This window comes from Arachis ipaensis, chromosome B10 (assembly GCF_059453495.1).
Source record: "Arachis ipaensis isolate K30076 ecotype BB chromosome B10, ASM5945349v1, whole genome shotgun sequence".
NCBI classification, from domain to species: Eukaryota; Viridiplantae; Streptophyta; class Magnoliopsida; order Fabales; family Fabaceae; genus Arachis; species Arachis ipaensis.
The window spans coordinates 146,683,324-146,695,483 of record NC_142435.1 but is presented as its reverse complement, the minus strand read 5'-3'; the positions used below and the strand labels follow the sequence as shown (position 1 = coordinate 146,695,483).

At 37.1% G+C, this 12,160-nt stretch overlaps 2 protein-coding genes across 3 annotated transcripts; both read left to right on the top strand.

Moving 5' to 3' along the window:
• Positions 1-242: 242 nt before the first annotated feature.
• On the top strand, positions 243-2,310 carry LOC107624394 (small ribosomal subunit protein bS21c). Of its 2 annotated transcripts, XM_021113309.2 has the most exons (3): positions 296-812; positions 1,153-1,296; positions 1,803-2,310. In XM_021113309.2, exons 1-2 carry the CDS (start codon positions 388-390, stop codon positions 1,274-1,276), a joined length of 549 nt encoding a protein of 182 aa, XP_020968968.1. In that variant the 5' UTR covers positions 296-387; the 3' UTR covers positions 1,277-1,296; positions 1,803-2,310. The 2 variants fall into 2 exon arrangements, with proteins under 2 accessions (XP_016182379.1, XP_020968968.1); XM_016326893.3 differs by lacking the exon at positions 1,803-2,310 and having other exon boundaries at positions 243-812; positions 1,153-1,747.
• Positions 2,311-2,436: 126 nt separating this feature from the next.
• Positions 2,437-4,584, top strand: LOC107624395 (COBRA-like protein 1). Its single transcript, XM_016326895.3, has 5 exons — positions 2,437-2,530; positions 2,625-2,704; positions 3,010-3,463; positions 3,673-4,074; positions 4,263-4,584. Exons 1-5 carry the CDS (start codon positions 2,437-2,439, stop codon positions 4,565-4,567), a joined length of 1,335 nt encoding a protein of 444 aa, XP_016182381.1. The 3' UTR covers positions 4,568-4,584.
• The last annotated feature ends 7,576 nt before the right edge of the window (positions 4,585-12,160 follow it).

The following is a 12,160-nucleotide window of genomic DNA, read 5'->3' as shown; positions in this document are numbered from 1 at the left end:
TGAATTCATCCTATTTTTAATTAAACCTAAAATAGTCATTGACAATTACTTCGAAAGATAACGAATTCTTAATAAAAATAATCCCAATTCGACTTCTGACAATTATTTTAAAAAGATAATGAGATTTCTATGTAAAAAAAAATTAATGTTATTTTTTTTAGCACAAATTAAATGTTTCTTTTTTTTCTTAGGAATCTCATTATCCTTTTGAAATAATTGTCAAGATCCCGAATGAGATATTCACTCATTTTTTTTTTAAGAAAAAGCTGTGGGAAAATTCCCAGGTTTGGGCACATAGGAAATTAGGAATACAAAATAGTGAGAATACTCGCTTGACGGTTGACGCTTCTACCAACTTCCATCGTTCCTGGTTCCTACTCATCAATCATGGCTTCTCTATCTACCTTCTCCAACTTCCTCACTTTCTTATTCCCGCCAAAATCACAACCACCACCGCCACCACCACTATCACCACCGCCAAACCTCACCATCCGCAAACCATTACACCACGTGACGCCACTGGATCACTCCGATCAAACTCCACCTTATTCTTGCTCATCGTCTCCGTCGTCGCTGTCGTCGGTGGTGTGCCCGTCGCTGGCGCAGGCGAACACGATGTGGTTCAAATCAACGTACAACGTGGAGGTGGCGGTGGAGGAGAACGAGCCGGAGGAGAGGCTGCTGAACCGGTTCCGAAGAGAAGTGATGAAGGCTGGCGTCATCCAAGAGTGCAGAAGGAGGAGGTACCACGAAGACACACAGGACAAGCGGAAGCGCAAGTCACGTGAGGCTGCTAAGCGTAACCGCAGAAGGTTAGATCATTTTTCTCTTGTGTTTGCTTAGATCTTTTTTTTCCCTCTAGTAGAAACATGATTTTTGCTTAATTGGAAAAATCTGATAACTATTTGACATGAATTCGAATTCCTTAGAGGAGGATTAGGTTTAGGCTCTGCTTAGATAGATGGATCAAATTGAACCATTGATCACACGTTATATTTGTAAAAGAGTGCTATATTTGGATTCTTCTAATATACATAATAAACTAAGGAAAATGTTTAGTAACCAAAAAGATACATAATAAACTAAGGAAAATGTTATTTCAAATGGAAGTAACAATTTGATTCACAGTTGTATCTTTAATTTTAATTTCAGGCGTCCACAGTTAAAATCATTAGCAGAAAACAAGCAGGCCATCAAAGAAACCGAAAAGAAAGACGATGATGACGATGATAACTGGGATCTACCTGAAGACAATGCATATATTGACCACTTCTAAATAGGACTCTACACTTTTTGGTAAATTCTATTAGCAGGGACGGACCTACAGCTTGTGTCCCTACTAATCTTTGTGAAAAATCGCAATTATGTATACGTGTATATATACTTGTAGCCTCGTAGGAATGTATAGTCTTAAGTCTTGAATAGAGGTACATGCTATAAGAAATAGTTGTATTAATATGAATAGAAATTATTATGGCAAAAATAGAAAAAAATAATCACCAATATCATATAGTAACAAAAAAAGAAGCACAAATATCATAGTTATATCATATTGTAATAACTCAAAATGGGCATTGAGTTGGAAGCGTGCCATTTACCTGCAACATCTCCTTCAATTGAAGACATACTTTCCATCTCAAAACACCAATTAGTCTATTACCAAATCGCATAAACAATAATCAACAGGCTCTTTAGTCCTAGCTTTTGATCTATTAACAATAACCCTAATTGATTGCATTTGATTATTAACATTCAAAAGCTATTAAATCATATAAACAATCAAAACTTATATTTATATGTAGCAAACCAGAAAGGCAGAAAGCGAGAAAAGTTGAACAGAGCAGAGCACAACAGAGCTTCAGGCAGCGGCAGGCAGTGAGTGGCAATCTTCAGGCAAGTGGTGGCGACTGGCGAACTTCAGGGAGCAAAGCTCTTTTATGTCAAATGAATTGGACATCGCTTACTAGCTGCAGTTTACTATACCTCTTGTTGGTTCTCTAGGAGGATTGTTTTAAATTTAGTGTCAAAACTTACATTATAAATTAGAAAGGGTTAAAAATTTGGATTGTTACATCATGTTTGACCGGTAATCACATGAAAAGAAGTCACTAGTAAAAACAATATATAATACGGGCTCTTGAGCGGTTTATAAGTTATAAGTAAGCAATAACTGTGCCCTTGACTTGTAGCAACTAGCAAGTGTCTTAGTGTAGCATGTACTTGTCACTTGGCAAACTAAGAGTATCTATAGTGACTACCTACTTACGAAAATTAATTTGTCCTATCCAATAATAGACTCGTAGTTAATTAGCTGATATTTCCAATGATGACTCCTTGTTTTATCCAAGCTATTGTAATATAATAGTAAGAGAAGTAATGTTAGTTAATTTCTAGAGAATGGAACTCAATCTGATCTTATAAGTTAAAAGGAAAAAGATGTTCATGGTACTAGTTGTTCATCTTCAACTTTCCTGTGTACTACTCAACTTCATCCTATTACTAATATTGGTTGTCCTCTGCACTTTATCAGGTAGGCACTTAACTAATTAGCTTGTCCCCTTTTTCTATTTGAGGAAGTAATTTTAAGGTTGTGTTATTTATTTACTTGCGCTCTCTATATGCAGATTGCTACGACCCCTTGGATCCAAATGGCAACATTTCAATTACTTTTGACATTTACCAACGCACACAAGATGGATATTTGGTCACTTGACCTGAACCTTCTAAAAATGTTCTAGAAATTCAGGTATTTCATTGATTTTAGTCATTGATCTCAACTTTATACATATTTTATGATTGAGGTCAATGCTAAAATCACTGAAACACCTAGGTTCTTGGAAAAACTTGAAATGTATCCCAAAATATATATATATATTTCAATTTCGGATAGTCCAACAACATATTTTTAGCATACGCATTTGAATATTGATAGTTAATTGCTGACTAAAAATAATAAATTCTGTTGGTCTTCTAACATTCCTCTGCGAATAACAATAATAGATTTTGCAGGCAAGGGTGACACTTGAGAACTACTACCAGTACCGGCATGTAGACAAACCAGGTTGGCAACTTGGATGGCAATGGGCTAATGATGAAGTTATATGGTCAATAAAGGGTGCGGTTGCAACAGATCAAGGCAACTGCTCTTCTTACACATCTCAGTTACCACATTCTTGCAAGAAAGATCCTCTCATAGTTGATCTTCCGGCCGATGTGTCGCCGGAGAGCAGGTCAGAACACTGCTGCAACGGCGGCATCCTCTCGGCTCGAGCCATCGATCCTTTCAGCTCATTGACTTTGTTTGAGCTTGAAGTACGCAACTTGGGGCAATACCCTCTTGGACAAGCACCTAATAATCTCACACTCTTAGCCCCTGGTCCTGGCTATACTTGTTCCCCTCTTCTTCAGACTGATCCCACTGTCATCTCCTCTTTTAATGGACAAAGACAAGTTCCTGCTCTCAGTAATCACATTCTCATTTTCTCTTGCAAATTAATAATTATTACACCGCTACGCTGAAACTGTTAAATAATCTGACATATTTGACTAAATTACTTAACATAATATGTGTCTAACATGTTAGGTATCATTTTTACACGAAGATATCTTTATGTGAGTAAACATATACTACATTATTACTATAGTAGTAACATTGATATTTTTGTACTGAAGGAACGTGGAAGTCAGCATGTACATACTCCAACTTTATGGCAAATAAGTCACCAATATGCTGTGTATCGCTCTCAACATTTTACAACCCTATGATCACACCATGCCCTGATTGCAGCTGTGGATGCAGCGAAGCAGACAAAGCTTCCAAGTCTTGCATAAGTTTGGGTAATCCCTTATCAGAGGAGAACATAATAGCATGCACTAAGCACATGTGCCCAATTCGAGTTCATTGGCATGTTAAGAACAACTATGTAACTCACTGGAGGGTGAAGCTTACCATTTCTAACTACAATTATAGGAGCAACTACTCTAACTGGAATGTGCTTCTCCAACATCCTGCCTTCTCCCAGAATGCAACTTCTTATAGTTTCAACACTGCCAAACTTCCCCTTGACTTTCAAGGTAAATAACTAAACCATTATTGTGAAAATATAAGTTTATTGTAACAATTAATATAAATAACGGTGACTACTACTGAAAATATCTTTATGTAAAGATAATATTAAGCAGTTTAGTCAAATATATTATTTTTTTTAATGATTCTCAACTATCATATGCCTAAAACTGTTATCTGTGATTCATGAATGCAGATGGAGTTTCTCTGTTTTGGGGGATTGATTATTACAACACCGAACTAGTGCATTCGGATAAGGATCAACAAGGTTTTGTGTCAACAGAGATACTATTAGAGAAAGATCCAAAATCTTTTACATTGAGTAATGGATGGGCTTTTCCTAGGAGGGTCTATTTCAATGGAGAGAACTGTGAAATGCCCTTACCTGACACATTTCCTATGCTTCCAAATCATACCAACACTTTGAGACCTCCCAATATTCTTTTACTCATCATCTCTTTATTCTGTTTCTGGACCCAAGCTTCCTTTCATTTTCAATAGTGATTACTTCACTCCTATCTAGCATTAGCATGTATCTTTCCAATCTTAGGATTCCTTTCATTTTATGGCTTAAGCGTAAAGTTTTGTATGGTAGAGTGTTACATAGTAGGTCAAATTTGAGAATGACAATGTTCGTTAGAAATAAAAGTGAGACGAATAGAGTCGAAACTAAGTTTAATATTAATTCTTTAACAATTGAATTTAATTATAAAGCTCAAATGTTGTTACGAAAATATTTGATAATAAAAAAAAATAGTTAAAATTTATCTTATTTAATATTTATTAATTAAATAATAATTAATAAATATTAAATAAAATAAATTTTGACATTTTTTTTGTCTAAGCGTTACTGTATTGTTGTATATATTTGTCGTCTATATTTATTCATTATAGTTAATTTAATTCTGTATCAAAATATTAATATTGACATTGTGCTATTGTATGAGAATAAAAAACAATACTAAATAGTAAATATATACTAAGTAAACTTTTATTCTAAGCTATAAAATATTTTAGCATAAACAATTTTAACCATAAAAATGTAAATTAAATCAATAAATATAAAAGTAATTACATATATAAATGTTGCACACATATTAAAAATTAAAAATAAGGCTTAACTTAGTTCATAAATTTATTAGTTCAATTTATTTAATTGTTAATGAGTTGAGTTCTAATCATCTCACAGATAAAACCATTTGATATAGGTATGCAGTTTAAACTCAAATTTACAGAATGACTTCCTTAAACATCACGTGTTTAATAAGACTAGTTTTCAAAACTCTATTAATGAAGTTATTTTGATGAGTGAACTACCAACCCGGCCCCTGACTATTTTGCACAATGACAAAGCAACCCCTGACGAATATTGTAATCCACTTCTGTCCCTGTCCTATGCTTCCGTCACACAAGCCGGTCCTTGAGGCTGAATCTCCGGCAAGAATGAACGGAAAGCGCTGAGTTGGCACGGTGAGCGTGTGTGAGCTGGCTGACGTGGACGATTGCTGCATACGTGGACTACTGAAATGGTCAGGGGGTTAGTTGTCCGAGTTCACATCAACATAAAACGTTGTCGTTTTGAGGGGAGGTGCCATCTTATTCGTTGTGGGTATTCGTCCCTCTCCTTCTGACTAATTTCTGAAGCCCTAATTCGCCATGAGTAGCATGAGAGAGCTCACTTCAATGTCCCTTCACGATGGCAACTCACAGGTAATTCTATGTCCGTGCTCATTACCTCTTCATCTTGTACACCTGATTATTGCCATAGTACTGTACTTTGCTTCAGGAATGCCTTGCAGGCATGCGATAGCAGCCATGTACAAGATTGGCTTGAAGTCAGAGGATTTTGTACATAAGTGGCTGACAATGGAGTCCATTAGGGCCACGTACAAACATTGCATCAAACCTGTGAACAGTGAGGAGTACTGGATTCCATCTACTGCAGTACCATGTGATCCTCCACCAATAAAGAGACCCGCACACGGCCCAAAAATGAAAAGAAAAGTGGATCCAGTTGAGAAAGAACTGCACCCAAACAAGGCAAAGAAGACTTTTGAAGTTACATGCAGTAAATGTGGCCAAAGTGGGCATTACTACAGGACCTACAAAAATGAAAATAAGGACCCAAACTGGACACCCATGACCAAGAAAGAGAGAAGGGCTGCTAAGTTGCAGATTGTAGTCACCAATGTCCCTAGCCAGAACACATCGCAGGTAAATTGGGGTTCGATTTGCCATATTATAGACATGGTCAAGGTCTTAAGTGTCTGGTTTTATAATGGTCAGGGTTCGAATTGTCTTACTAAACTATTACTTATCCATTTCATTAGGATCAAGCACAACAGGGAACTAGTGCAGATGCACTTCAAAGTTGTCCATTGGTAAATATTTTTTTCATTTTAGTCCTATTGGTAATTTTTGTTATCTGATTGCAAAGTTCTTGGTCTAGGCAAAAGCAAAGAAAAATAAGAAAAAACAACCTAAAGCAATTGGAAGGTCTAATCCTTCACTTAATCAAGATCATATGGATGAGATACCCCTCTCACAAACTGCACCACAAGCAGAAGAGGTACCGTTGTGTGAATATATAACTTCTCTTTATTCAATATTTTCTCAATACATAACTGTCTTCTTTTACTGTTTCAGCATGCATCAGATACAATCAACTTGAATCACAGGCCACCACAACAGCCCATCTTTACTGAACATGTGAACCAACTGAAAAGGAGGAAACACCCTGTTGTAAGGCCCCCAGTGCCTCCCACATCTGCTCCACCAATGGTTAACCAATCTGCTCAACCAGCAATGGGGTCAGGCCTTCTGCTCCACCAATGGAAAACCAATTTGCTCAACCACCAATAGGGATCGGGCCTTCTTTTCCACCAACACCAAATAGCATATCCACAGAGACAATGCAGGCAGCAAGTTTTGGGACTGCTTCAAGGCTTTTCAAGTTTATTCCAACTCCTGGGTTCATCCCACCAAGAAAGAAATAATCTATGCAGGGATATGACAAACTCATTTCATATGTTTTATGTGTTACTTTTGTGTTAATTTGGCTTTGTTTTGGCAAGTTTAGGCCTCAAGTAGAAAACTGATAAACTATGTGTTATCTCGCTTTTGTAAAGGGGCTTTTGTAAAAGGTTATATACTGTCCCCTGAATACTAGTTGCTACATTTTTAGAACTTTTTTTTGTGTTGCTTCTTTAGTGAATGAACCTAATATAATATATGAATTGTGTTTGCTTTTCGTAAGCTTATTCTCAGCTTCATATGTCCACAATAATTAACAATAATAACATTAAACAACATCTGTGTTTAATTATCTCCAAATCAAATATCATAACAAGATAACAGTCTTAACATCAATTCACATAGTCATCCTCTAACTTAATGTCCTAACAAAGTTTGCAACTATAACTCCACAGAAAAATGCAACAACTGCTGCACCACTAAAACACCTATGCTCACTCTGCACATGTTTGCATCTCTTAACTTGCAGTTCTAAAGCATGTACTGTATGCTCTAGCTCCCTCACTTTTCCACCAAGCATCTCAGCTGCAACCACGTGCTGATCTTCAGGTTGCTTTCCACTATCAAAACCAAACGATTTGGAGCCTTCAAAATCGAACAACGCCACAAATTCATCGAGCCACACAGAGTATTTGCAGTGTGACCCTGAACTCTGCAGTGTTTATTATGGCAATAATCAGGTGTACAAGATGAAGAGGTAATGAGCAAGGACATAGAATTACCTGTGAGTTGCCATAGTGAAGGGACATTGAAGTGAGCTCTCTCATGCTGCTCATGGCGAATTAGGGCTTCACAAATTAGTCAGAAGGAGGGGGACGAACAACGAATAAGATGGCACCTCCCCTCAAAACGATGTTTTATGTTGATGTGGACTCGGACAACTAACCCCTGACCATTTCAGTAGTCCACGTATGCAGCAATCGTCCACGTCAGCCAGCTCACACACGCTCACCGTGTCAACTCAGTGCTTTCCGTTCATTCTTGCCAGAGATTCAGCCTCAAGGACCGGCTTGTGTGACGGAGGCATGGGACAGGGACCGAAATGGATTATAATATTCGTCAGGAGTTGCTTTGTCATTGTGCGAAATGGTCAGAGGCCGGGTTGGTAGTTCACTCTTATTTTGATCATAACACACTTTAAAATATGTTACGTTATTGATATTTTATTTATTTTAAGTTGAATTTTACTAATATTTCAGTTAGAATATTATCGATTAAACAATGATATGGGTTAAAGATTTGTATAGATAATATTTTATATATATTTAATTTTAATTTGTAATTCATCAATTAAAATATATATAATACAATTATCTTTATTTTTATATATTTTTTAATATGTACTCTTTATGTACTCTTTTAATTTTATTAATTTTTTTTGTTTGAAATTTCATTTCATATAGATGCGAAATTTTTTAAGGGATGATAATGTCTTCTTCATTGGTATATGTGGAATGGGAGGAGTGGAAAAAACTTTACTAGTAAGTAGTAATTCAAGAATCAAATAAGAAGCATAAGAGTTTTAATTTTGAGAATGTGTATTGAGCTACAATTTCCCAAGATTTTAGCATGCTTAAATTGCAAAACTCCATTGCCAAAAGATAGGTGAAAGCTTGATGATGATGAGATAACTGACAAGTCAGAAATTTTGTCATCCACGGAGAAGATAGATAGATCAGTGATTATCTTGGATAATGTTTGGAATCATATTGATCTGTATAAGGTGGAAATTTCTTTTACAACAAATGAGATCAAATTGATTCTAACAAGTCATCTAAAATATATAATTCAATAATAGATTTTTTTATTAAATTATTTTTTTATTTAATCTTTGTTATTTTATCTTATCTTTATTTATTTTTATTTTTTATAGATAATATTTTGTATATATTTAGTTTTTATTTTTTTTAATTCATCAATAAAAGAATATATAACATAATATTTTTTTATTTTTGTATACTCTTTATGTACTCTTTTATAGAATTAGATCATGCATCTTTTTAATATGAGTTTGAAAACCAATATTATTGCAGCTGAGAATAAAAGACATTATAAAATTCACCAAATCAAATATTGAAAAACTATTTACATTTAATCTTCTACATTTATACATTCTTTCACTTATCGTAAAAAAATAAAAATTTAAAACAAAAAAAGAAATATACACGTTCACTTTAGTTGATATTTTCTTTCCTTTATTTAAAAAAAATAAAAATAAATGTTGATTGACAAATGATATATTTATATTAAAAAATATTATATGCACACAAAAAATGAATCATTAAATAAATTAACATATATTTTTGTATATAAATATTTGTATTGTTTAATTTATTTTTAATATAAAACTACTTCTGAACTTGTGAGCTGAACTTGAGTTTGGATAAGCTCAACTCATTAGCTTGTGAGCGAGCTCGATTGTATATATAATATTAAATACATATAGGATATGCGTATTAATAATTGAATATATATAATTTTACATATATATTAGTGTTCTTAATTATTTAAAATTTTATAGTCATCTTTTATATATAATTTTGATGTAGGACATAAATAACAAATTTATAATTGATAGATAAACAATATATAAAATTTATCTTTTTTAACTATTTTTTAATATATATAAATTATAATTTATTGATATAGAATTATAGATTAAGTTCCTATTATTTAAGCCAGTCGAGCCAGCTTGTGAGCTTTCGTTGAGTCGAGTTTGAGCTTACGAAATAGGCTTGATTGTTAGTGAGTCGAGACTTGAGCCAAGCTTAATTTTCGTGAGCTGAGCTTGAACTTGGTCTAGTTCGACTCACTTCCAGCCCTACCGACGTGCAAAATAGTCCGATCTTTTCCTTAAAACCTGGAAACTGATCGGTTCGTATAAAACGACGTCGTTTCCCCTTTGTTTTTTTTTAAAAAGTGAAAAAACCCGTTAACCAGCCCCCCAGCACACACCAAACCCCCCCTCTTCCTTTCGAACATCGAAGCAACTAGCCCTAAGGTTACCCAGACCCAAAACCCAACTTCGTCGCCGGAACCGCCGCCGCCGTCCGTGGTTGTCAGCGACTTCGCGGCCTCCTCCTTCCCCTGTCCCAAAGGCATACGGCCAGAGCTTCTCTTCTAGCTCGGCACGTCATCCATTCCGCCGGTGAAGTCGCTGTTCGAGGCTTCCAGCTGCTGTGCCATTTAGGGGTGTGCAAAAAAACTGGTTTCACTGAACTGAATTGAAACTGAACTGAAATTGTTTTAAATAAACCAGTTTTTTTAAATAAAAAACTGAACTGAAACCATAGTTTTTATGAAAACCAGTTTATTAAAAACCAGTTTTTATGGTTCAGTTTAGTTTTAAACCAAATTAAAACTGGTTTTATTTAAACTCTAAAATTAGTTTTTACATACTCTTTCTCTCTCTCTCTCTCCATTCACTCTCTCTCTCTCCTCCTCTCTCCCTTCTCTCTCTCTTTTCCCTTTCTTCCTTCTCTCCCTCTCTCTGTGTCTCCCTCCTTCTCTCTCTCCCCCTTTCCTCCTCTCTCTCCCTTCTCTCTCTCTCTCTCTCTCTCTCTCTCTCTCTCCTTTTCCTCTCTCTCTCTCTCCTCCTCTTTCTCCCTTTCCTCTCTCTCCCTCCTTTCCCTCTCTCTTCCCCTTTCTTTCTCTCTCTCTCCTCTCCCTCCTCTCTCTCCCCCTCCCATCTCTCTCTCTCTCTCTCTCTCTCATCTTCCTCTCTCTCTCCTCCCTTCTCTCTTCCTCTCTCTCTCTCCCCCTCCTCTTTCTCTCTCCCCTCTTTCTTCCTCTCTCTCTCTCTCTCCTTCTCCTCTTTCTTCCCCTTCTCTCTCTCTCTCTCTCTCTCTCTCTCCATTTCCTCTCCCTCTCTATTCTTTTTCTCCCCTTTCCCTCGCTCCCCCTCCCTTCCCCCCTCTGTCTCTCTCCTCTCTCTCCCTCTCTCTCCTCCTTCCTTCCTCTCTCTCTCTCTCTCTCTCCTCCATTCTCTCTTCCTCTCTCTCTCTCTCTCCCTCCTTTTCCTCGCTCTCCCCTTTTCTTTCTCTCTCTCTCTCTCTCCTTTCCCTCCCTCCTCTCTCTCTCCCCCCTCTTTTTTCCTCTCTCTCTCTCTCTCCTTCTCCTCTTTCTTCCCCTCCTCTCTTTCTCTCTCTCTCTCTCTCTCTCTCTCTCTCTCTCCATTTCCTCTGCCTCTCTTTCCTTTTTCTCCCCTTTCCCTCGCTCCCCCTCCCTTCCCCCTTCTCTCTCTCTCTCTCCCTCCTTTTCCTCGCTCTCCCCTTCTCTCTCTCTCCTCTCTCCTCTCTCTCTCTCTCTCCCTCTTTCTTCCTCTCTCTCCTTCTCCTCTTTCTTCCCATCCCCTCTATCTCTCCCTCTCTCTCCAATTTATCTCCCTCTCTCTCTCCCTCTCTTTCCTTTTTATCCCCTCTCCCTCGCTCCCCCTCCCCCTCCCTTCCCCTTCTATCTCTCTCTCTCTCTCTCTCTCTCTCTCTCTCTCTCTCCCTCCCTCTCCCTCTCCCTTCCCCCTTCTCTCTCTCTCTCTCCCCTTTTGTTTCTCTCTCTCCTCTCCCTCCTCTCTCTCTCTCTCCCTTCCTTCTCTCTTCCTCTTTCTCTCTTCTTTTTTTCCTTTTTTCTCTTTCTCTCTCCTATTTCTCTCTCTCTCTCCCTTCCCTTCTTTTTCTCTCTTTCTTCTCCCTCCTCTCTCTCTTTCTCCTCTTTCTTCCCTTACTTTCTCTCTTTTCTCTTTCTCTCTCAACCTTCTCTCACTCTATATCCCTCTTCTCTCTCTCTCCCTTTTTTCTTCAAAACAAGAGAGAGAAGGAGGGAGAGAGAAAAGAGAAAAATAGAGGGAAGAATGAGAGATAGAAAAAAGAGAGAGAGATGATGAGGAGGAGAGAGAAAGAGAGAGAAGAGAGGGGGAGAAAGAGCGTAAAAGAAAGAGAAATGAAGAGAGAGAGGGAGAGAAAGTGAGAGAGACAGAGAGAAAGAGAGAGGGAGAGGGGGAGAGAGGGGAGGGAGGGGAAGAGGGAAGGAGAGAGGGAGAGAGATAGAGAGGAAGAGGGATAGGGG